Genomic DNA, 23432 nt, shown 5'->3' on the forward strand with positions numbered 1-23432 from the left:
GGCGCAAACCACAGAACAAATCAAGAGATGAGTTTGAAAAAAAAAGAACGATGGAAAAATGAAAATTTCATTTTAGTTGAAAAGGTTACCCGAACACAGGTTGATGTATTGTTCGTATGTATAATGTAGTATAATGTATCTGATATAAAGAATTAATGTATGATATAAAGTTAATGTATGATATAAAAGATTAATGTATGATATAAAAGATTAATGTATGGTATAAAAGATTAATGTATGATACAAAGAATAATGTATGATATAAAGAACTAATGTATCTAATTAATGTGTCTGAAATACAAAGAGGAATTAAAGTCATTAAGCAGCTTTTGGTTTTTTTGGAGCCGAAGATTGGGTCTTGATTCTAGAATACATATCGGTGATTTTTTTACTTGGAACTTTAGCAGGCCAATATAATCCAGCATATGACCATAAATGTTTTCTAGTTTTATCAACCAGTGACAGTTTAGAGGATTGATTTTGAATATGGTCTCCAATTTTAATCAATTCTTTTCTTAAAATTGTAGCCCATTCATGTTTATCTAAACCTTTATTACCTTTATGAATTTTCATTAATGATTTGGAAACTGGCTTCAAAGTAGATTTGCATTTATCTTCATCCATACTTTCATATTCAAGTTCATTATCTTCCTCTACTTCTTTTTTAACTTTGGTAGGTTCCTTTTTAGGTTTTTTAACCTTCATAATTTCTGGAGATTGCGATTTCTTTTTATTAGTCTTACCATTACTTATTGGATTTGGTGATTCAGCCTTAACTTTACGTACTCGTTTTTTAGTAGTTGTTCCATTAGTAGTGCCATTAGTTGGTTGCTCATCGTCTCCTCTTAATAAACTGAACAAGTAGTCAACTCTTCTTCCAAGATGAACAGCACCCGGTACTTTCTTAACTGATTTTGTTTCTTTAGTAGCTTTTGGATTAATAGATTCTAAAAATAATTTATTTTGCAATCCTAATAATGGATCATCTCTAATTTGAACCCATTGTCCATATCCAAACTTATAAACCCCAACTAATAACATTGCATCATCTCTTGCATTCCATTCACAACTCCATGATGTAACTTGTTTTGGTGGTTTGGGCAATTCAAATTTTATAGGATTTTCCTTTGGTATTAAACTTTCTAATAATTTCATATCAGTTGGTCTCATCAAGACCAATTCTGCATTTATATTTTTAACTCCTTGATAATCAAATAATACCGCTTTTTTCTCCTTCTTTTTAGCTACCCATAATGCCATCAGATTGGTTCCATCTTCATTAACAATGTTTTTATCCTTCAGTTCCATAGCTTTGCGTTCTAATTCAGCTAAAACTTTACTTCTTCTAGCCTCTTCTTCTTTAACCAAAGTTTTAGAAGTACTAATAATCTCATTGTACGCATGTTTAATTAAAACTGGACTCTTATTGGAGATACTACCTTCTTCAACTAATTGTTCCCATTTTCCTGATAAATCACCCAATCTTAAAATTGATCTATAAATTCCTCTAATTTCTTTTTCGGATAATTGATGATTATCTTGATTTCTTCTTCTTGCATTTCTTCCATTTTTACCAGAATCACTATCAAATTCTTCATCTTCATCATCGCTTGCTTCTGTTCCATTTAATTGATTAACTGCGGCTTTTCTTCTAGAATACATAGCAATTTGATCTTGTAAGAATTCTTCGTCAGCTCTTTTCTTTTCTTCATCCTTTAATTTTGCTAATTCTTCTTGTGGTATAATATCATCCCATTCGACATCTGCTTTATAATCAGTAACTTCAAATTGTTTTAAAAATTCTTCTGAACCTAAATTAGATTCTCCTAAATCTGGTGTAGTAACATGATCTTCTGCATGATTTAAAACATCGTCTAAATTCAAATCTTCTAATTTCTTTTGATTTTCATTAGCTTTAAACATATTACCAGCACCAAATTTTAAAATTTGGGTTAATTCACCTGCCGATGGCTCCGTCTTACTCTTTTTGGAGTTTGGATCGGTAATACCTAATGATATAATTGCATATTCTAAAATCATCTTCTTTCTAGCTCTTTCTAAAATCTCTTCTTCAACGGTGTCTTTACTAACAAATCTATATACAGAAACATGATTTTTTTGACCAATTCTATGAGCTCTTGCCATTGCCTGTAAATCAGCTTGGGGATTCCAATCTGAATCAAAAATGATAACAGTATCAGCAGTCATCAAATTAATACCTAAACCACCAGCTCTAGTGGATAATAAAAATGCAAAATCTTTAGAATCTGGTGCATTGAAATGATCGATGGAAATTCTTCTTTGACTTGAGGCAATACCACCATCTAATCTTTGAAATTGGTAACCTTTAATTGACATATAATCACCCAAAATGTCCAACATTCTAACCATTTGGGAAAATATTAAAACACGATGTCCTTCTTTCTTTAATCTAGTTAATAATTGTTCTAATAAAACCATTTTACCCGATGACATAATCATTCCTCTTAAAATATTATCTCTCGAATTAGATCCAGCTTTAGTAAGAACTCTATCTTCAGCACCATCAAATAAATAAGGATGATTAGAAGCTTTTTTCAATTCACTCATAACATTTAGTAAAGAGATTTGAGAACCTTTATTTCCAGCATTTAAAGCAGAATAGTTTTTGGTAATGATATTTTTATAATAGTCAGTTTGAAGATCTGATAGTTCAACTCTTAGAATTCGTTCAGTTTTAGAAGGTAATGATTTTTCAACATCTTTTTTCAATCTTCTTAAAATAAAAGGTTGAATTTTTTTCTGTAAATCTTTGATATATTGTTCTTGTTCATCATCGGGAGATTCAAAATCAATCTCTTGTTCAATACTGAATCTACCTGGCATTAAAAAGTTACACAATGCAGCTAATTCTTTAATATTATTTTGTAATGGAGTACCAGTAATTAAAAGTCTATTACTAACTTTAAATGACTTTAAGGATTCATAAAGGGAAGATTCTGCATTCTTCAAACGATGAGCTTCATCAACAGCTAAGAATTGCCATGAAATTGAACCTAAATCTGATCTATCTTTTAAAATATATTCATAAGTTGTTAGTAAAATATTAAATTTTGGTTTGTGATTAGCAGTATAAAATTCATAATTTCTTATGTTACGTCTTGCTTCAGTATTACCTAAATAGTAAATACAATTAACTTCTGGAGCCCATTTTTCAAAAGTTTCTTGCCAAGCGGGTATAGTTGATAAAGGAACAACTACAATATGAGGACCGTTTTGACGTCTTGCATAAATTAACCAAGACAAAAAACTAACGGTTTGAACAGTTTTACCTAAACCCATTTCATCTGCAAGGATACCATTTTCATTTCTTGACCAAAGGAAAGCCATCCAATTTAGACCAGTTAATTGAAAATCTCTTAATTCACCATTTTTAATAAACAAAGGTTGTTTAGATAATTTTTCGAATCTTGGTCTTTGAGATTGTGGATAATTAGCTGATAAATTAGGTAAAATTTTTGATTTTAATCTTTGTTGATAACGAGAAACTTGATCTGGAGCACGTTCAGCAATTTGTTCAGCGTCTTCCCAAGAACATTCATCATAATAAAGTCTTTTCCATTTAACATAGTATTGTAATTTGGAATCACCATTTTCATCCTCAACACGATCACTATCAACAATTCTTTCAACTTGAGTATATTCTTCTTGTTCATCACGTCTTCTTTCACGTTCTATATCCATTGCTTCAATATCTTCTTTTGTAGTTAGAGGATCATTTCTAATAGCCTGATCCATTATTATGAATTGTTTAATATAATTTTCAACTTTTCTAAAACCTTTGAAATTTTTTAAAGTTGACCAAGGTTCCCAAGTATTATGTAAATGGGAAGCATCTGACCATTTTATTTTAAATAGGTAATCGAGTTTTGGTTCATCGGTTAATTCAGTAACTTCATTATTAATTTTATGATCCATTACTATATCAATTCCACGTTCGTCTTCGGCTTCAACTGCTTGTTGATAATAATAATAATCACCATTTGCTTCATCATCATTTTCATCAAACTCTGGACCACTTTCCAATAAATCTTCATCGTCTTCATAATCAACCACATAGTTGACTTGTTTACTATTTCTAGAAGAAAACCTAACTTCTTGAGGAACTGAAGATAAGGATGGTTTCTTAGGTTTTTTCAATGATTTTTTCGACGATTTTTTAGAATTACGTTTTTTATTATCAAGCATGAATTCATCATCATCATCATCATCATCGAAATCATCTTCATCATCATCTTCTTCTTCATCTTGATAATCTTGAGCAGCAGCGTTACGTTTGGATTTTTTCTTCGGCCTCAAATCATCTTCATCACTGTCATCACTTTCAACGATTGAAGCACCACGTCTTTCACGATGAGACCTTCTTAACCCATATAGCTCTGGATTTTGAGAAGCTTCTTGTGGGATATATGGTTTAACCATGTTTTGGATTGAATAAGAGTTAAAAACAAGTAACAGTTGATAGTTAACCAAAGAATGTTTCGGATAATGCAATAGGAAAGAAACACTAGTTATGAACCAGCTTATAGGTAATGGTAACGAAATATAGCTATTGGATCAAAAGTAATTGAAAAATATTTCAGTTTTTCAATTATTGAGCGGCTAATTTCAATAACAATAACAAAATAAACAAGATGAATCTCGGTTTGATTCAAATTGTAAGTAGAAGCAGGAATGCAAGGGGTAGAGAAAAGGAATTACTTCGAATAACACTTGACAATGATAAAAAGCGGAAACGAAATGGGTATCTCACCTAAACCTAAACAACGAAAAGTAGATAGATTTTGAAGAGAAAAAAAATTCAAAAAAAAAAAAGGTTTTGTATTATCAAGTATACAAAAAAGCAACAGGGAGTTCACTAGTGAATCCAAGTGAATGCGTTTGGATAGTTGAGATGGTTAAGTTGACAATAAGCTTAACTTGCAAAAGATCTGGCGTTGGTTAAAATTAATTTTTGAGTTTTCCCTCTTTTTTTTTTTGGTGATTTTTCTGTTTTTCTATTTTTTTTTTTTCTTTTGCCTTTTTTTTGGCTTTTCAAGTTGGCGGTATTTTTTCCTTGCCCTTAATTTTAGTTTGTGTTTCTACAATGTCAATTGGACGTATTAAGATTGAATGTATTTAAGTATTTAATGAAAATCGTTAAAAGGTAACGCTAGATGACACGGACTACTAGCATTCAGTGAACTCTGGTATACTGAGCGTGCAGTCCACCTCTTAGCCAGACAAGCCAAATAAATCAGCAGTCAAAGCCAATTGGCAAGACCAGAACTTCAAAAGATTGTCTGAAGGTCAGAAAACAAAACACCATTGAAGTACCAGAATATCAGAGACAAGAATGCCAGCTAGAATACCAGTCAGGAAACCTGAACCTAGACCACAGGAACACCACAGACTAGGAGCGTACAAACGGTTTTGGTCAAAGTTGGATAGACTAAACAGAAGAACGACACCTGGATAAAGGCCCCTGATAGAAACATCAACGAATCGCTGAAGCACCCATCACACACCTTAATCCAGAGCCCTTCCCACTAATAGTCCATTCCAATGAATTCAGTTATCCAAAAATGCTGCACATCTGCAAGTTGCAGCCAAATTGCAACCCTGGATCCCCTAACAACACCAAGACCAACCACCACTAAATGCCAGCACCCACAACAATAACCCTGGAAGACGCCGAGGATAGTGCCACCAAGCTCCACCAACTAATCCCACCCGGAATAAGTACTAATCTGATCAACCCGGTAATAATACCCAGCAGCCAGTGAAAAATAGTTGCAAAAACTGCCTATCTAACAAAACAAAAAAAAACCAATAAAAAAAAAACCAATAAAAAAAAAAAAAAAAAAAGAACTATTAAAAAACGAGTAAAACTAACAAAAGTGGTGTTAAAGTGTTATTTCATTTGGGGGATTTTGTCGTCTTTATAAACTTTTTCGCGGGTTTGGGAAAAAGGTCGTGCATGACGTTATACAAATGGTGTACGGGTTAGTTGCATACGGGCGGCGGCTAAAAAGGGTTACCCGATTATTGTGCAGCACCGCACGACTTCCACCCAGTAGTCCGGGTAACTTAGTGAATACTGGGCCCGTACACCACCGTCTCCCCAAATACAGTTGTTATGGTCCGTGAGTGCAGTATGGCACTTGGAAACTGCTCACGGCAAGGCGCTGTACGCTGTCCGCCTGAACAGCTTCTTAAGCGTCGGGATGTGCGCAGCCAATCATAAACGAACAGTTTGTAATAAGTACTGCGTATTACGCGTGGAGTCGCACACAGCGCGCGTAAACGTGAGACCAGTGCTCAACGTAGCAGAAACAAAAAAAAAGGCTGTTTTTGTGCAGTACATCATCTTAAACAACTAAAGAAGTACTAACAAAAAAGTGCTAACAAAANAAAAAAAAAACTGTGCAAAAAAAAAAAAAAAAAAAAAAAAAAAAAAAAAANGAAAAAATTTATCAATTTGTTAACGTTCAACTTAACTTATACAACTTATTACAACTGCTTATACGGCATACTCTTTATAAGTGATTTCAGAGAGTTGAAACAGGTGCTTTAAAAAGAAACAAGGAACAAGCTTAAGATGGTTGAGAAAAGTACTAGAATTGCAATTGTGTCCACTGATAGGTGTAAACCGAAGAAGTGTAGACAAGAATGTCGTAAAGCATGCCCAGTAGTTAAAACTGGTAAATTATGTATTGAAGTGGCACCAACATCCAAGATTGCCTTTATTTCGGAAACATTATGTATTGGTTGTGGTATTTGTGTTAAAAAATGTCCCTTTGATGCCATTAATATTATTAATTTACCAACTAATTTAGATTCTCAAACCACCCATAGATATTCTGCTAACTCATTTAAGTTACACAGATTGCCTACTCCAAGACCAGGTCAAGTTTTAGGTTTAGTAGGTACTAATGGTATTGGTAAATCAACCGCATTAAAGATTTTAGCTGGTAAACAAAAACCAAATTTAGGTAAGTATGATGATCCTCCAGATTGGGAAGTTATTTTGAAACATTTTAGAGGTTCTGAATTACAGAATTATTTCACTAAAGTTTTAGAAGATGATATTAAAGCTATTATTAAACCTCAATACGTTGATAATATTCCAAGAGCTTTAGCTAAATCTCCGGTCAAAGATGTCGGTGGGATTTTGAAAAGTAAATTGGAACGTAAAGATGATATTAAATATATTGTTGATATTATGGAATTAAAAGGTCTTTTGAAAAGAGAAGTGGCTCAATTATCTGGTGGGGAATTACAAAGATTTGCTCTTGCTATGACTTGTGTTCAAGCTGCTAATGTTTATATGTTTGATGAACCTTCTTCTTATTTAGATGTTAAACAAAGATTAAGAGCTGCTGAATTAATTAGATCTTTATTATCTCCAGAATGTTATGTCATTTGTGTTGAACACGATTTGTCAGTATTGGATTACTTATCCGATTTTGTTTGTATTCTTTATGGTGCTCCTTCTGTTTATGGGGTAGTTACTTTACCTGCTTCAGTTAGAGAAGGTATTAACATCTTCTTGGATGGTCATATTCCAACTGAAAATATGAGATTCAGAAATGAATCCTTACAATTTAAATTAGCTGATGCTGCCGATGGTTTAATTTTGGATCGTACTAACGCCATGGAATATCCTTCCATGAAAAAGACTCAAGGTGATTTCCATTTAACCGTGGAAGGTGGTGATTTCACCGATTCGGAAATTTTGGTTATGATGGGTGAAAATGGTACTGGTAAAACTACTTTTTGTAAACTATTAGCCGGTGCTATTGCTCCAGATAATGGTCAAGAAATTCCAAAATTAAATATTTCAATGAAGCCTCAAAAAATTGCTCCAAAATTCCCAGGTACCGTTAGACAATTATTTTTCAAAAAGATTAGAGCTGCTTTCTTACATCCTCAATTTCAAACTGATGTTGTTAAACCTTTAAAAATTGATAATATCATTGATCAAGAAGTTCAAACTTTATCTGGTGGGGAATTGCAAAGAGTCGCCATTGTCTTGGCCTTGGGTGTTCCTGCTGATATTTATTTGATTGATGAACCTTCTGCTTATTTGGATTCTGAACAACGTATTGTCTGTTCTAAAGTTATTAGAAGATTTATTCTTCACGCTAAAAAGACTGCTTTCATTGTGGAACACGATTTCATCATGGCTACTTATTTGGCTGATAGAGTTATTGTTTTCGATGGTCAACCTTCTAAAGACAGTTATGCTAGATCTCCAGAATCTTTATTAACTGGTTGTAATAGATTCTTGAAAAATTTGAATGTTACTTTTAGAAGAGATCCAAATTCTTTTAGACCAAGAATCAATAAGTTAGATTCTCAAATGGATAAAGAACAAAAATCTAGTGGTAATTATTTCTTCTTGGATAATTCAGAATTATAATAGTTTTAGTCCTTCCATTATGCATCGTTGACCCATTCATTTCAAATGGGTTATTCAAATTATTTATCATTATTTTTATCGGCTTGTACATTAGTTTCTTAATTGCATTATTAATTCATTATGCATGGCTATCATTTCTTTATGATGTTCCATAATTTTACGTAATATTTTTTTTTCTTTTTACATTTCATTTGCTGCAAAAAAAGTGTATACACTTCTTTGAGTTATTGGTTTTCCGACTTGCTTGTCTTTCCTGTTTTGTTTGCTTTTCTGTCAGAGAATAGTTCGGTTGTTGGTATTTCTCTGAATTACAAAAAAAAAAAAAAAAAGATAAATCTTCTCTTATTTATGAAAATTTGTTTCGAATACCAATTCTCTAATTAATAAAAGCACATCTGTAAGTAATCGTATTGTAAGTCTATAAATGCTAATCTATTGATGGAATTGAATTTCAGTATCCTTGTCTAAGTCATATAAGTATGTCAATCCAAACTCAGGTACTTTATAAAAATTACTCTTATTAAGCTTGCTAGTTAAATCTAACAATAAATTCTTTGGTTCCAAAATTGGCTCTGAGCTTAACTTGAAAGTCCCCCAGTGTACACCCATCATAAATTTAGATGATAAGTTATTAACAATCTTGATAGATTCTTCTGGTGATATATGGCGAGGTTTCTGATGCCACGATGGACAATATTGCCCAATTGGTAATAAACTTAATTTGACTGGACCATGTTTCTTACCAATTAAATTAAATAGCTCTTCACAATAACCAGTATCCCCAGCATGATATAAAATGGATTTTCCGTTACGTTTTATAATAAATGATGCCCATAAAGATTGATTTGAATCTAATATATAACGACCAGACCAATGCATTGTCGGAAGACAAACAACTTCATATTTATCAGGTAGTTTACTTTCAGGATTCTGTAAAGTAATAAATTGATTAAGAGGTACAGTATCCCACCAATCCATTTCTATGATGTTGAAAATTCCTTTCCTGGCTAATTTCTTTTTCATTCCAAGAGGAACAATCCAGGTAGCTGAATTACCAATTTTTTTAGCAAAATCCATTTCAAGATGATCTGGATGATCATGAGAAACCATTACAAAGTTTAATTTATTGTTGGTAGCATGATTTATATCTTCTAGAGATAGAGGAGATTTAATGAGCCTCCTGGGACCAAAATGTTGGCTTATAAGATGATCACTGATAATGGGATCAGTCAAGAAGTTGATACCTGATATTTGAATCAATGAGCAAGATTGACCCAACCATGTGAATAACATCTGATTGTTAACAGCCGGAATATTACTAGTGAGTGAATTAAACCAGCCAGAAGAACTAAAGAGTTTCTTGAAATTATTTTTGGAGAGGCATTCTTGGAAAATTACTGCATTCTCTTTCATTATTTCAAGATTTGGTTTATGACTTTTGAGCAAATCACCAACTTCTTTGAACTCACCACTTGGCGAAGGATACTTGTCATGAAGTTCAATCTTATTACCATAGATACTTTCTACTGCTTCCATCAATCTGACAAACAAAAATTCAAACCCAGTCTGGGGTCGATATTCTTCAAATGGATTTATGAACATTCCGGATATGGTGGCAGATTTATATTTTTTTATTGCTTCATCGTCATCTTCTGAGATATCCTTCATTAGCTTACTAAACTTCTGCTGACGCGAGTAAACCAAGTATCTGGTCCTCAATTGCATGTATACTTCGAAAGAAGTATAAGATAGTAGTATTCCTAAACCAACCTTTGATTTGATCGATAAAGTGGTAAATTGAATCATACTTTGTGTTTTTTCTTTGGCTTATATAAGAGTACACGGACTCCAAATTCAAAATTATATAGAATGCGTTTTTATTTAATCTAAGTATCTAGGAGTATTCAGTGAATTCAGGAAAGACCAGTTGATTTTATACCGATCTTTCGCTCCATATTTTTTTTTTTTTTTGTAAACATCAGATCGGAAGACCCGCACATTGACATACTACGACTGTCTATAGTAAATGATTAGGTTATATAAGAAATACATTATATGGTGAAAATAGTGTAGATTAATGCTTCTTAACAACACCAGCAGCGTCAGCTGCTGCAAGGATGTGTTTCTTATAAGCATGAATATCACCAGGAAATCTATAAACTTTACTATCTTCTGCAACCCAAATTTCTCTACATACCTTATCAATGATGGAGACATCATGTGAAACCATTAAAACACCACCTTTGAAATTAATTAATGCGTCAGCTAAAGCATCTAAACCTTGGGTATCCAAATGATTTGAAGGTTCATCCAAAATCAAGATATGAGGTTGGGCTAAACATAATGCTGCAAATGCAACTCTTGATTTTTGACCACCAGATAATAATTGCATTTTTTGTAAACCTAAAGTACCACTAATACCGAAAGAACCTAAATGACGTCTATATTCTTCATCTGATTTCCCTGGAAAAGTTTGAGACATCCAAGAAACAGCAGACAACGATAAATCCATTGCATCAACATGATGTTGAGCAAAATAACCAATTCTCAATCTACCATTTCTATTTATAAAACCTTCAAGAGGGCTTAATTGTTCCATTAATAATTTTAAAAGAGTAGTCTTACCAGTACCATTACCACCACAAAATGCGATACGAGAATCCATTTGAACATCTAATTCACAATTTCTCAATAGTATTTTATCAGGAGAATAACCAAAAGTGACATCTTGCATTTGTAATATAGGAGGAGAAAGATTATCTGGGTCTGGGAATTTGAAAGTAACTGCTCTATCATCTTCAGGAGGTTCTAAAATAGGTAATTTTTCCAATTTCTTGATACGAGATTGGGCTTCAGAAGATTTAGCAGCATTATATCTGAATTTATCAATAAATTGTTGCAAATGATTACGGTAAGCCATTTGATTTTCATATTCACGACGTTGGTTTTTAATTCTTTCTTCTCTTGTTGAATAGAAAGAATCAAAATTCGAACCTCTATAATAATCTAATCTTTCAGAATGTTGATGGATAATATCAGTAGCAACTTCATTCAAGAATGCACGATCATGTGAAACAACCAAGACAGTTGCTTCATAAGATTGTAAATATTTAGCTAAATAAGTAATGGAAGGAACATCCAACATATTAGAAGGTTCATCTAGTAATAATAAATCAGGTTTACAGAATAAAGCTCTTGCTAAAGATAATCTCATTCTCCAACCACCAGAAAATGATTTTGTTTCTTGATGTTGAGATTCTTTAGTAAAACCCAAACCATATAAAATTGAAGCAGCTCTACTTTCAGCTTTTTCAGATTCCATTTCATATAATTTATCATTGATATCTTGTAAATGTTTTTCCAAATCTTCACGTTCATTATCTAATTTTCTAACTTCATTACTTTCTTCATCAAATTCAACTCTTAATTTTTCGATTTCATTGATTCTTTCGGTAATTTTTGATTCTTCACCTAATAAATTTTTTCTCCAAACATCAGCATCTAAAACACTTTGTAATGCAGGAGTATCATCACCTCTAATTTCTTGCTCAACATGTAAAATTGAAATATGTTTTGGAATATTTAATTCTCTTCTTGATAAAGCTCTTAATAAAGTGGATTTACCAATACCATTTTGACCAACAAGACCGTATCTTCTACCGTAAGCTAAAGTTAAAGAAGCTTCACTTAAAATTCTTTGACCGTCACCAATATATAAATCGAAATTATCAATTTTAATATCTTTTGATTTACCAGCACTTGAACCGAAGTCAAGAGGATTAATTTCCAAAAAGAAAGAGTCATAATCATCAGTTTGTTTCTCATTTAATAATTTAGAAGCTTCATATTGAACAAATTTATTATTTCTTTTAGCAACTTTTTTGGCAATTTTACGTTCTTGTTTTTCTAATTTCTTCTTATCAACTCTACTTTCCATTTGTCTACCAGTATGCTCAATATCATTACTAGCACTTAATAAAGCTAAAGAAGAATTAATATCTCTTTTACTATTATTTTGACGTAATAAATTAACATCCAACAATCTTTTAGAAGTATCACCAGTAATTTCTAATTTAGCAACATTATCTTTCAATTGTTTAGTTAATTGTTGATTCAAAGTAGTAGATAATCCAGATACTTTATCCTCAACCCCACCAGCATCAACTAATAAATCTTTTATATAATTCATTTCTTGATTAATATCAACTTGTTGAGCCAAAACACTATCTTCAGTAGAATTAGAAACATGTTGAATATACCCAACTGCGTAGTCTGCAACAATCGGGTCTATCGAAGGAACTGCCTGAAGCACCTGTAATCTTATGTTTGACATTATCTTTAAATGAATAGTCCAGTTGGAATCAATCAAGACTTTTCACTTCATCACAATTTTTCACTAACTTTTTTGGGGTGGTACACGTCCCAACTTACTCTTAAGATAAGATGAAGATACTACCAAAGGTATACTAGTAGGAATCTTACAAGTATATCTATTGAAAGTAGTTGGCATTTTTTATTGATTTATCACTGTATGAATAGCTGAAACACAACAATTAAGTCACTACGCTTGAAATACTACAATAATTGAAAATTTCATGATACACTAGATCTAAAATTCAAATCTATAGCTTATAAACTTATAAAGCAGCTTTAATTTTAGCTTCTAATTTATCTTGGCTGTTTAAAGCTTGAAGATCAGAATTACCACCAATGTGTTCGCCGGCAATAAAGACATTTGGAACGGTTCTTTGATTAGTAAGTTCATATAAAGCTTGTTGAATTTCATCACCATCAGATTCTTCATCCAATTCAATGATGTAAGCATCTTTAGTTAAAGAAGCTAAAGTTTTTTTAGTTTGAGTACAGTAAGGACAGTAGCTTTTGGAAGCAACAAAGATTGGGTGTTCTTTAATTAAAGCTTGAACTTTATTAGTAGTAGCTTGAGAAACCATTGTTGAAGAAGTAAAAGTACGTTTGAATAAACTTGGATTGAAAGTATTTCTTCTAAGAATTGAAGATATCATAAAGAAGAAGTTCAAGTAGATTTTTATATTTCAATTGCTTCATGAGTTTGTCATCTTTCTGTCACTTCTCGCCACAATAGCTACCATCGGGTGCACGGGTGTGTGGTTTTGCAACATAATTAGTAATATCTATCGATTTATATATTATATATACTATTATTTATTTAAATATATAATCATAATTTAAATTTTCATAAAGGAGGCTTACCATCGGTCCAGTCTTTGAAAGAATCAGTGTTAAAGATTTCAACTTGGTATCCATCAGGGTCTTTAACAAAGGCAATAATTTTAGCAGGACCTTCACCGTATTTCAAGGCCCATTCAACTTCAGGGAATTCAGATTCAATTTCTCTGCATAATTTTTCAGCGTTATCACAAGCAATACCAAAGTGACCGTAACCGGCAATTGCACCGTTTTCGGTGGAATTACCATCATGGTAACCTGGGAAAGAATCATCATTTTCAGTACCCCAATTGTGAGTTAATTCCAAGACTGATTGTTTAGTAGCTTGGGTAGAGACATCAAGAGAATCTTCTTTGAAATCTGGAGATTCATAACCCAAGAAATAAAGAGTAAATTTAGCATCTTCAAAAACTTTGGTATGGAATAATTTGAAACCAAGAACTTCACGGTAAAATTTCAAAGAAGCTTTTGGATCTTTTACTCTAATCATGGTATGGTTTAATTTGTAAGAAGATAAATCGGTTTTATTTTCAACCTTATTAACACCATGTTCAATCAATTCAATCCAGTATCCATCAGGGTCTAAGGCAAAAGCAATGTTTTTTTGTCTACCGTCAGATAATTTTTTTTTGAAAGAAACTTCATTACCCAATAATTTCTTTTCAGCTTCTTCTATGTTATCAACAGAAAAGCAAATATGACCAAACCCACGATCTTTTTCACCATTACCGTTATTAACTTTGAAACTAGAGTCATTTTCACTACCTGAATGATGGCATAATTCTAAAATACCTTCTCTGGCACACCAATTCAAATTTTTATTTGATTCATTTTCAATTCCTAAAATGTATAAAGTACGATCTGGTAAGTGCAATTGACTAATATGTTTAAGACCAAAATTTTTTTCATAGAAGGGAATTGAAATTTTTGGGTCTTTAATACGAAGACAAGTGTGATTAGTGATGAAAGACGAATCAAAAGTTGGCATTTTCCTGGTTGAGAAGAATCTTATATTCTTTAATTGATTAAAATATCTAAACATTTTTAAATTGCAGAGAAGATTGAATTGATCCTGGTATTTATAGAGCAATGGCAATCACAAAAAAAATGTTCCAGAAACTGTAAACTCACTACGGGCCGATCAAGACGGAAAATCATTACTAATACGTTAACTCCAGTACATCCTCTACAAAGTTGTGCTAGATTTTACGGATGAGACAGTTGAACGATTTATAGTTCATATTAAATAATTATATAGTTAATTGAGTAAAATTTGATTGTCAGAAGTTGATTGTCGAATAGTGATTGACAAGCAGTTGACAGAATTTCGGTTATTCACTTAGATATAATGTGAGTACTATAATGTCACTATAATGTCAGTACTATAATGTCACTATAATGTCAGTACTTTATTACCTTTAATGTCAATACTATCATTGCTACTTTAGATATCATACATGATACATACGCTATAGAATATATGATACCATACATCAATGTAATGCAACGGTATTAAAGTATTCGCATCAAATCCGAAAAATGAAAAATTTCATCATCGCTTCTTCTATAACGATGTTTAAAGTTATTGCAAGAACAAGTATAAGATATTCATCGTATTCAAGTATAAAACGAAATACTTTAAGTGATATTTATGAGGTGTATAAGCTGGGTAAACCGATATCGGTGGTGACCTCTCATGATTATATCAGTGCTAAAATGGCCGAGGAATGCCAATTTGATATTAATTTAGTGGGAGATTCGTTAGCCATGGTTGCATTAGGATATGAAGATACAAATGAAATACCATTTGAAGAAATGTTATACCATATCAAACTGGTTTATAGAGGTAATAAAAAATCTTTTATATTGGCTGACTTACCATTTGGTAGTTACGAAAAATCTCATGAACAAGCAATTGAATCATGTATTAAAATGGTAAAATATGGTAAAGCAAATGGAATTAAAATCGAAGGGGGTGAAGAAAATTTTGATTTAATAAGAAAAATTACTTCAATTGGTATACCCGTAATGGCCCATACTGGATTAACCCCACAACATCATAACGTTATGGGTGGTTTCAAACTACAAGGTAATACAAAAAATCAAGCTATTAAAATTTATAATGATTGTTTAAGTTTACAAAAAGCAGGTGCTTTCCTGATTTTACTAGAATGTGTTCCAAATAAATTGGCACAAGAAATAACAAATAAGTTGTCCGTACCAACCATTGGTATTGGTGCTGGTCCATATTGCTCCGGCCAAGTCTTGGTGATGGCTGATGTATTGGGCATGAATAATAATCCCCATCAACCAAAGTTTGTTAAATCTTATGAAAATTTTTTCGAAAAAGGCGTGGCTGCATTGAACAACTATCAAAATGAAGTTAAAAATAATCAATTTCCTTTAGCTGATGTTCATGGTTATAAAATGAAATCAGAGGTATTAAACGAGTTGAAAGAGTATACTAAACTGCTCTAACCTGCAAATAATCTAATATAACCTGCTAACATCAACATGTAAAAAAAACCTACGATCAACATGGGCTAACCTGTAAATATTGGCGTATCAACCTGCAGAACATCTTAGGGTTGAAAGCCGTTTTTTTGACGTATGTTACACAAAATAAATTACTGAAAAAAAGAACAAATTCCTCCAATACAAATTACTTGACCCCAATCCAAACCTTCACCAACCAAAGGTTGATGGTGAGCATCTTTATCAACCGCTGATAGGCTAAATTGTCAGCACTGGTCCACTCCAACACATAAACGATTATTTTTGGAAACAAGGCTGAGAGAAACCGTGTGACAAAACACAAGCATCAGGGAAAAAAAAAGAAATCCTAAGTTATGACACATGGGGCTATACTAGTGATCTATAAGTAATAAACTCGTAGTGTCAATAAGCATTGATTAATAGGAGATTAGCCTAAGTAGATAAATATTTCGTCAAAATATATAAACATATATATAAACAAAGTAATATATATCAAAATATACAAGAAATTATTTAGTTTTTCTAGGAATGATAATTCATAGATTGATATCAAATAAACGTTTTACATTTTTATTTTTATTACTTCAATTATGTTTATTTATAAAAATCCTAAAGTTTGATTGGAATTCAAATAATTTAATTAATAAAACATTAATTTCAATTAAAAAAAATGATTTAAATAATCAATTAAAATATAATCAACTTATTAAGCAAAAAGAAGATTTAAAAATTAATTGTATTGAATATTTTAATAATTTACCCCAAGAAATTTATGATAATCAACAATTAACATTAAAGCTGTTGAGAATATATTCAAAATGTTTTTTACAAAATGAATATAATTTAAATAATTGTTCTAATTTTGAATCTTTAATATCCCCATTTTTCACTGGTAAACTGCCAATTTATACTCATTGGGATAATCAATCTTATGTTCTACCTCAATCAACTTCTTTTTGTAATTGGAATCATTTCATTAATCAATTTAATAATAAAGGTATTGTGATAAGTATAAGTGATAATCAAGATAATATTGAAGAAAGTCTCTCATTATTGAAGATTTTAAGATTTTGGTCAAATACTTTACCAATTCAATTTGTACATAAAGGAGATTTATCAATAACGAATCAAAATAAATTAATATCTATGGCTAGAGATAATTTAAGTTTGAATTTATCAAATGGAACTTTCTTAAATTTAAATTCTTCCCCACAAGATTTATGGTTTGTAGATGCTTCTCCTTCAATTTCCAAAAAATTTCTGAAAAAATTCACTCATTTTAAAAATAAATGGATTTCAATGTTATTTAATCTGTTTCAAGAAATTATATTAATGGATACTGATGTTGTTCCCTTTATAAATCCCTCAAAATTTTTCGATTTAGAAGATTACTTGAAATACAACGCTCATTTCTTTAAAGATCGTCTGTTACCTCAATTTATTGATAACTATCAATTAATTCATTATAAATCTTTATTACCTTCTGGATTTGAAAAAAAATTCTTCAACATTTCGGTTGATCAATCATTCATTGCTGAAAATGGTTTTTTCAATTTTGGAACAAAGCATTTAATGGAAAGTGGTTTGGTAATAATGAATAGAACAAAACCTCATTTCGCTGGGTTATTAGCCAGTGTTAACTTACAATTAAATGATGTAACTTCAAAAGCAGTTTATGGTGATAAAGAACTTTTTTGGATTGGCCAAATACTAATTGGTAATCATAATTCATTTTCCTTCAATGATAATAATGCAGCAGCAATTGGAACTTATAATGAAACATCTAAACTGATTTGTTCAACTCAAATGGGCCACTTTGACTCCAATCTTAAATTACTATGGACTAATGGTGGATTAAATATATGTAAAAAAAATTATGCCTTTTTTTGGGATTATACTTGGTATAAATCTTTAAGAAAAAAATTTAGCTCTATAGCAAAAATGAAAAAAAGTTATTCAAACCCAATCGATTTAAAATTTGCTTTAATCCCTCCTAAAAATGATATAATTCCAACAATTATTAAAAATATTAAAATTTCAATGGTTGATAATTTTAAAAAAGATCGTTCTTTAGGTTGTGATGGTTACTTTTATTGTGCTTTTAGAGGTGATGATCCCTCTGATCAAGGTACTTTAATCAAATTTAACAATGATGAATTAAATCTTTATAATCATGTCATCGATATTTGGAATTCAAAGTTAGTGAACTCATCAATAATATAATTCATAATCTATTCACTTCTTTAATTACTTTTTTTAATAGTTCTTAGTCTTTAATTCAATGCATATTCTAATTTATTTCATCCGTTAAAAAAAAATGATCAAATTCAACATTTATAGAATCTTCCACACATTGACTCAACATATGCACTTTTATGGCTGGTCCATATTCTGATGCAAATGCTCTTGTTACAATACAACTTATTAATATATCAGTATTGACTGTTTTCAAGTCGACATACTCTAATAAATATCTCAATATTCCTATTGGTGACAAAACTCCCTTTGATAAGCATTTTTCTCCTTTTAACCACTTTTTTGGAAATTCCTTTTTCCTTTGAAATTCAATTAATTCTCCTATATAATTTTTGAAAAAAGTTTCATTTTCGTTAAACACTGGACTTATTTGAAATAACCCATCATTAGTTATTAAAGGGTAACCTTCATGATAAGATTTTCCGACAAATTCCAAAGTCTTGTCTGCAAATAGCTGGAAAAAACAGTGATGGCTACTTACAAATATCTCTGAAGCTCTTTCTGGGCCATATTTCAGTAGAAATTGGAAATGCTCAGGGATGTCATTCTCAAGAATGGATTCCATCAACTCATTTTGCAGGAATCCTTGTGTTGAATTAGTATCCGATACAATCTTTCTTGAATTTTCCAAATCTTTAATAACTTGTTTCAATCTCTGATTCTCCAACTTTAAATCTTCAATCTCTTGATTTCTTCGATTTCGTAAGTTCTTCTGAGATTCTCTCATTTGTCGAAGTCTCTCATCTCTTGAGATTCTTCTTCCTTTATACATTATAGTATCTTCCTCGTCAACGTCACTTGCTTCATTCTTTGCGGTTTTGGTTCCAGCCTTCATTTGGATTAGTTCGAGAGTAGAATCTTATTGATTTATAATTATTCGTATTGCTCTTTTTTTCATCCGGTGCAAAAAAAAAAAAAAAAAGAATAAAGAAACTCAACGGAGCTACTAATGTCCGATAAACTGAGATAAGATGAGCTTGATAGGAATGTAAAGTCAATTAACCGGTTTATCTTGTTTTTAAGACTCAGAAATTGGTAGTCTACATGTAAAAGGTTTGTTTTGCTGCAAAAAAAATTAATATTCTATAAACTTACTTTTCGAATTCAATGGAGTCTTCCTCTTGTTTAAATTTCTTATAAACAAAGAAATGGAATAGCACGCATCCGATCAAAGACATGGCATTGAATGCAAGCATAACTTCGTAACCAGCTTTATAATGAGGGGCTTGATCAGTTGGGAAAACTACTAAAGGTAACCATGCATTCATGACATGGGTGAAAATAACAATCATAACAATGATTGTTGATCTGACTTCGTTATCTAGACGCCAAATCTCAGGTATAAAAGAGGTAATGATTGGACCTGTTGATTGTACTGTGTACATGATGAAAAACCCGGCAAATTTGGCACCATTACTTTTGGGCCAAGCAGAAAGGATACTACAACCAATAACACCACAAATTTGTTGGAAAACAAGAGAATGAATTCTTTTTTGAGTCAAATCAGCAAACCTAGTCACAATAATAATACTTAAAGCTGCTAAAAGGTAACCAGCACCAGGGATCAAATCAACTTGTTGTACAGAATATTTTGGAGTACCATCACTGTTTTTCATTGCTTTTAACCATAAAGTTATATAACTTGTAGCAGACGAGCCTAAGTCCCAACCTGAATATGCAAGGGTAATGATATAAAACCTATAATCTAAAAAAGGTTTAAAATATTTTTTCCATTCGAATTTTCTAACTGTTCTTCTTCCCAATTTTTCAACTCTAGATTTAGCTATGGAAATTTCTCCTGGTGTCATCCATTTGGCACCGCCATTATCTGGAGTATCAGGGATAAGAAAGAATCCAGAAAGTGCAATAACAACGGTAATTGCCCCATTGATGATGAATAACCATCTCCAACCAGGAATACCTTGAGATCCTTCTAAGTTAGTATAAATGGCAGCTTGCATAAATCCAGTAAATGCTCTACCACATTGGGTGGCTACCATTATAAGACCACCTCTAAAGGATAACTCTTGTGGATTATAATAATTGAAAAGTACAAAAGTTATACCAGACCAACTACAACTTTCAAAAAATCCAATTAAAAAACGAAGTCCAAATAAATAATTTACTTTATCTTGGGGGATAGCACATAAAAACGTACAAATTCCCCATAAAAGTTCACATCCAGAAAGAACCATATAGGCTGGTGATACATTCATTAATAACTGGAATGGTATTATACCAATCAAATACCCACATACGAATAACGTATTCAAAAGGTTATAATCATCTCTTTCACCGGTATTCATATGCAAATCCTCCTTCATATTCAGCACGTATGCAAACTTATAGTTATTTTGATCGATATTTTTAATGCAATAAGATAAACAAGCCCATGTTAGAAGAAGAACGTCGAGTTTTCTAACAAAGTTTCTTTCTTCGATGGTCTCGTAGGTAACCGTGAAGTTTCTGACAAAGAAATTCTTCCTATAAGCTGTTCCTTGAATCTCATTTGTATTTAATCGGATATCTTGTTTTGGATCTTCTTTCTGTAAAAATGGATTATCACTATTAGCTGACTCATTAGAGTTAACCTTTTCTATATCCTTCAGTGGTCCAACCCTTTCCATTTTATTGTTGAAAGAATATCCAAAATACTCATAAAGAAGCGAGTCACTTTATCTTTATATGAATTATCAAACATCGCCATTATAAAGTTAGAGATGTTAAATTGTAATATGAGCAATATTCTCTTTCTGTTTAAGGAAACGCAGCAGAAAGTGAGATCTTTGTTTTTCCGCCAATTAATTTCGTCCATTTTTTTCTTTTTAATTTGCGACAATTTCTTCTTACAACTTTATCTCTATGACTATTGATCTCTATATTGATCTCTATGACTATATAATGAGTAGAATAAATAAATAATATTATGCGTTCAAGTCTCTCGGCTTGATGTTCTCTTCGATTTTATCTAAGGATTCAAGTTGATTTTGCTTGAGTAAATTCTTGTAAAGATAGAAATAGAATAGAAGACAACCAATTAAAGAAGTAACTTCAAATGCAAGGTTGACCTTGTAACCTGCAGAGAACCTTGGCAGGTAACGAGTATTCCAAAGAGTTAAGCTTAACCAGGAGTTATTAGCAAAATCCAATATAACAATGATTGAGGTGACAACAGCTCTTCTTTCGGGTCTTTTAGCCCAAAGTTCAGGTACAAAAGACATTAATATAGCCCCGGTACTTTGCACCAAGAACATGACGAAAAACCCAATATACTTCAATGCTAAAGAACGGGGCCAGATCGATAAGATAATACAACCAAAAATCCCAATTAATTGTTGAAAAATTAAAGCATGAATTCTTTTTCTAGTTATATCGGCAACTTTGGTTATAACAATCATACCAATGGCACCGGTTATATAACCAGCAATAGGGATAATGTTTATTTGCTCAACTGAATATTTTTTAGAACCATCGGGATTTGTAACTGATTGTAACCATAAATTAATATAACTAGTTGCATTTAAACCTAAATCCCATGGCATATAAGCTAATAGTAAAAAATATAATTTTTTATCTTTGAAAGCTTTCAAACATTCTTTTATTTTGAATTGACGTAGAGTTACTCTCCCTTGATCATGAACTCTTTTCAAAGCAATTGCAACTTCTCTTTTTGTCATCCAACGAGCTCCACCATTAGCCGGAGTATCTGGTAATATAAACAAACCCAAAACTGCAATTGGAATTGTCATACATGCCCCATTGATTATATATAACCATCTCCAGCCGGCAATTCCTTGAGCACCATTTAAATGTTTATAAATCCCCGCTTGTAATGCTCCAGTTATAGCTTGACCAACAAATGCGCTAGCACCAATAAGACCAGCTCTAAAACCCAATTCATGTTTATTATAATAATTGAAAAAAATAATCATCATACCTTGCCATGAAGAAGAAGAAGCAGCACCAATAATAAATCTAAAAGCAAATAAAGGTTTAACGTTATTCCCAGGAATTGAACATAATGCAGTACAGATACCATAAACTAATTCGCAACCTCCCATAAAATAAGAAGCTTTAACTCTTGTCATTAAAATTTGACAAGGAATTGCTGCTATAGCGTATCCAATGGTATAATAAGTTGATAACCAATTATAATCACTACCGGACATATTTAAATCTTCTTTCATCCCACTAACATAAGCATTTTTATAATTTGCTTGATCAACGTTTTTCAAGATATACAGAACAACCCCCCAAGTAAGTAAATAAATATCTAATTTTCTAACAAATTTTTTCTCTTCTTCATTTTGATGAAATTCTGAATCTAATGAAAAAAATTTTTGCCAAAAAGTTTTCTCTTTAGGTTTAGGTAAATCATTTGATTCATTAATTGAATTATATGAATTATTTCTTGAATTTTTTGGTCTTAATGCATTAATTTCGTTATTTGGATTTCCTAAATCAATTGAATTTTCCGATTGGGAATGAGATAGTCTATTTTCAATTTCAATAGTATGACCATTCTTCAGTTTGAATTCTTCTTCAACTACTGTTTGAGTTGACATATTTGATAAGGAACAAATATAAGCTTAATGAAGAAAAGGAAATCAAAATCATTATAAATGATTAAGACAATGTAGGTATATTCTTCGAGTGATACAGGGGGGTTTGGCAAAATTTTATTTATTGTTAATCATTCCTCGAATGCAAGGTCAATGGGCAATTTAGTTTATGCATAACATCCCCCAACAGATGCACTGTTTTAACTAACTGTGCCCTCATAGAACGGGATGGCGTATGAGGTAAGAACCTAGATCCGAAGAAATCTATTTAGGACCCGAATCAACAGATTGTTCAGACAACCATAATTTCGCAAACGCTCTTTAGCAGTTTTTATAATCGATGCATAACTTGGATGAATTAAACGGGGTTAATATTAAAACATTATGATTATTTGTATGAGGTTTCATTGGTCAAATGAAGATTTTCATTGAGCCCGTGTATGTCCCTTTAAATCAAAATGGTTTGT

General features: G+C 31.6%; 11 protein-coding genes across 11 annotated transcripts; 3 read left to right on the forward strand and 8 right to left on the reverse strand.

Annotated features, from left to right (window-relative positions):
• Positions 1–242: 242 nt before the first annotated feature.
• Positions 243–4649, reverse strand: HYPBUDRAFT_138726 (chromatin-remodeling ATPase). The gene has a single exon (XM_020219689.1). It carries the CDS (start codon positions 4459–4461, stop codon positions 319–321), a length of 4143 nt encoding a protein of 1380 aa, XP_020077352.1. The 5' UTR covers positions 4462–4649; the 3' UTR covers positions 243–318.
• Positions 4650–6539: 1890 nt separating this feature from the next.
• Positions 6540–7043, reverse strand: HYPBUDRAFT_123847 (uncharacterized protein). Its single transcript, XM_020219313.1, has one exon. The coding sequence runs from the start codon at positions 6826–6828 to the stop codon at positions 6592–6594; it is 237 nt and encodes a 78-aa protein (XP_020077353.1). The 5' UTR covers positions 6829–7043; the 3' UTR covers positions 6540–6591.
• A 1812-nt stretch (positions 7044–8855) lies between these two features.
• HYPBUDRAFT_11399 (N-acetylphosphatidylethanolamine-hydrolyzing phospholipase D) lies at positions 8856–10351 on the reverse strand. Its single transcript, XM_020219014.1, has one exon. The coding sequence runs from the start codon at positions 10247–10249 to the stop codon at positions 8876–8878; it is 1374 nt and encodes a 457-aa protein (XP_020077354.1). The 5' UTR covers positions 10250–10351; the 3' UTR covers positions 8856–8875.
• Positions 10352–10476: 125 nt separating this feature from the next.
• On the reverse strand, positions 10477–12776 carry HYPBUDRAFT_11400 (P-loop containing nucleoside triphosphate hydrolase protein; the record flags this gene model as incomplete). Its single annotated transcript, XM_020219015.1, has 1 exon — positions 10477–12776. One exon carries the CDS (start codon positions 12774–12776, stop codon positions 10518–10520), a length of 2259 nt encoding a protein of 752 aa, XP_020077355.1. The 3' UTR covers positions 10477–10517.
• Positions 12777–13011: 235 nt separating this feature from the next.
• Positions 13012–13403, reverse strand: TTR1 (dithiol glutaredoxin). Its single transcript, XM_020221227.1, has one exon. The coding sequence runs from the start codon at positions 13393–13395 to the stop codon at positions 13081–13083; it is 315 nt and encodes a 104-aa protein (XP_020077356.1). The 5' UTR covers positions 13396–13403; the 3' UTR covers positions 13012–13080.
• Positions 13404–13658: 255 nt separating this feature from the next.
• Positions 13659–14639, reverse strand: GLO1 (lactoylglutathione lyase; the record flags this gene model as incomplete). Its single annotated transcript, XM_020222538.1, has 1 exon — positions 13659–14639. The coding sequence occupies one exon, from the start codon at positions 14637–14639 to the stop codon at positions 13659–13661; it is 981 nt and encodes a 326-aa protein (XP_020077357.1).
• Positions 14640–15248: 609 nt separating this feature from the next.
• HYPBUDRAFT_152848 (3-methyl-2-oxobutanoate hydroxymethyltransferase) lies at positions 15249–16559 on the forward strand. Its single transcript, XM_020221228.1, has one exon. The coding sequence runs from the start codon at positions 15368–15370 to the stop codon at positions 16127–16129; it is 762 nt and encodes a 253-aa protein (XP_020077358.1). The 5' UTR covers positions 15249–15367; the 3' UTR covers positions 16130–16559.
• A 389-nt stretch (positions 16560–16948) lies between these two features.
• On the forward strand, positions 16949–17695 carry HYPBUDRAFT_97827 (uncharacterized protein; the record flags this gene model as incomplete). The annotated part of the gene is made up of 1 exon (XM_020224000.1): positions 16949–17695. A coding segment is annotated over one exon (747 nt), but the record flags the coding sequence as incomplete, so codon positions are not given.
• Positions 17696–17719: 24 nt separating this feature from the next.
• On the forward strand, positions 17720–18370 carry HYPBUDRAFT_107820 (uncharacterized protein; the record flags this gene model as incomplete). Its single annotated transcript, XM_020218589.1, has 1 exon — positions 17720–18370. One exon carries the CDS (start codon positions 17720–17722, stop codon positions 18368–18370), a length of 651 nt encoding a protein of 216 aa, XP_020077360.1.
• A 67-nt stretch (positions 18371–18437) lies between these two features.
• Positions 18438–19247, reverse strand: HYPBUDRAFT_107101 (uncharacterized protein; the record flags this gene model as incomplete). Its single annotated transcript, XM_020218523.1, has 1 exon — positions 18438–19247. A coding segment is annotated over one exon (810 nt), but the record flags the coding sequence as incomplete, so codon positions are not given.
• A 209-nt stretch (positions 19248–19456) lies between these two features.
• HYPBUDRAFT_161704 (putative pantothenate transporter) lies at positions 19457–22968 on the reverse strand (the record flags this gene model as incomplete). The annotated part of the gene is made up of 3 exons (XM_020222539.1): positions 19457–20534; positions 22434–22703; positions 22923–22968. 3 exons carry the CDS (start codon positions 22966–22968, stop codon positions 19495–19497), a joined length of 1356 nt encoding a protein of 451 aa, XP_020077362.1. The 3' UTR covers positions 19457–19494.
• Positions 22969–23432: the final 464 nt, after the last annotated feature.

This window comes from Hyphopichia burtonii (genome assembly GCF_001661395.1).
Source record: "Hyphopichia burtonii NRRL Y-1933 unplaced genomic scaffold HYPBUscaffold_3, whole genome shotgun sequence".
In the NCBI taxonomy this organism is placed as follows: Eukaryota; Fungi; Ascomycota; class Pichiomycetes; order Serinales; family Debaryomycetaceae; genus Hyphopichia; species Hyphopichia burtonii.

What these genes read in the sequence shown, in the direction of transcription:
- HYPBUDRAFT_138726 (XM_020219689.1), bottom strand. Translation starts at nt 4,461, where the DNA reads ATGGTTAAACCATATATCCCACAAGAAGCTTCTCAAAATCCAGAGCTA.
- HYPBUDRAFT_123847 (XM_020219313.1), bottom strand. Translation starts at nt 6,828, where the DNA reads ATGGCATCAAAGGGACATTTTTTAACACAAATACCACAACCAATACAT.
- HYPBUDRAFT_11399 (XM_020219014.1), bottom strand. Translation starts at nt 10,249, where the DNA reads ATGATTCAATTTACCACTTTATCGATCAAATCAAAGGTTGGTTTAGGA.
- TTR1 (XM_020221227.1), bottom strand. Translation starts at nt 13,395, where the DNA reads ATGGTTTCTCAAGCTACTACTAATAAAGTTCAAGCTTTAATTAAAGAA.
- HYPBUDRAFT_152848 (XM_020221228.1), top strand. Translation starts at nt 15,368, where the DNA reads ATGGCCGAGGAATGCCAATTTGATATTAATTTAGTGGGAGATTCGTTA.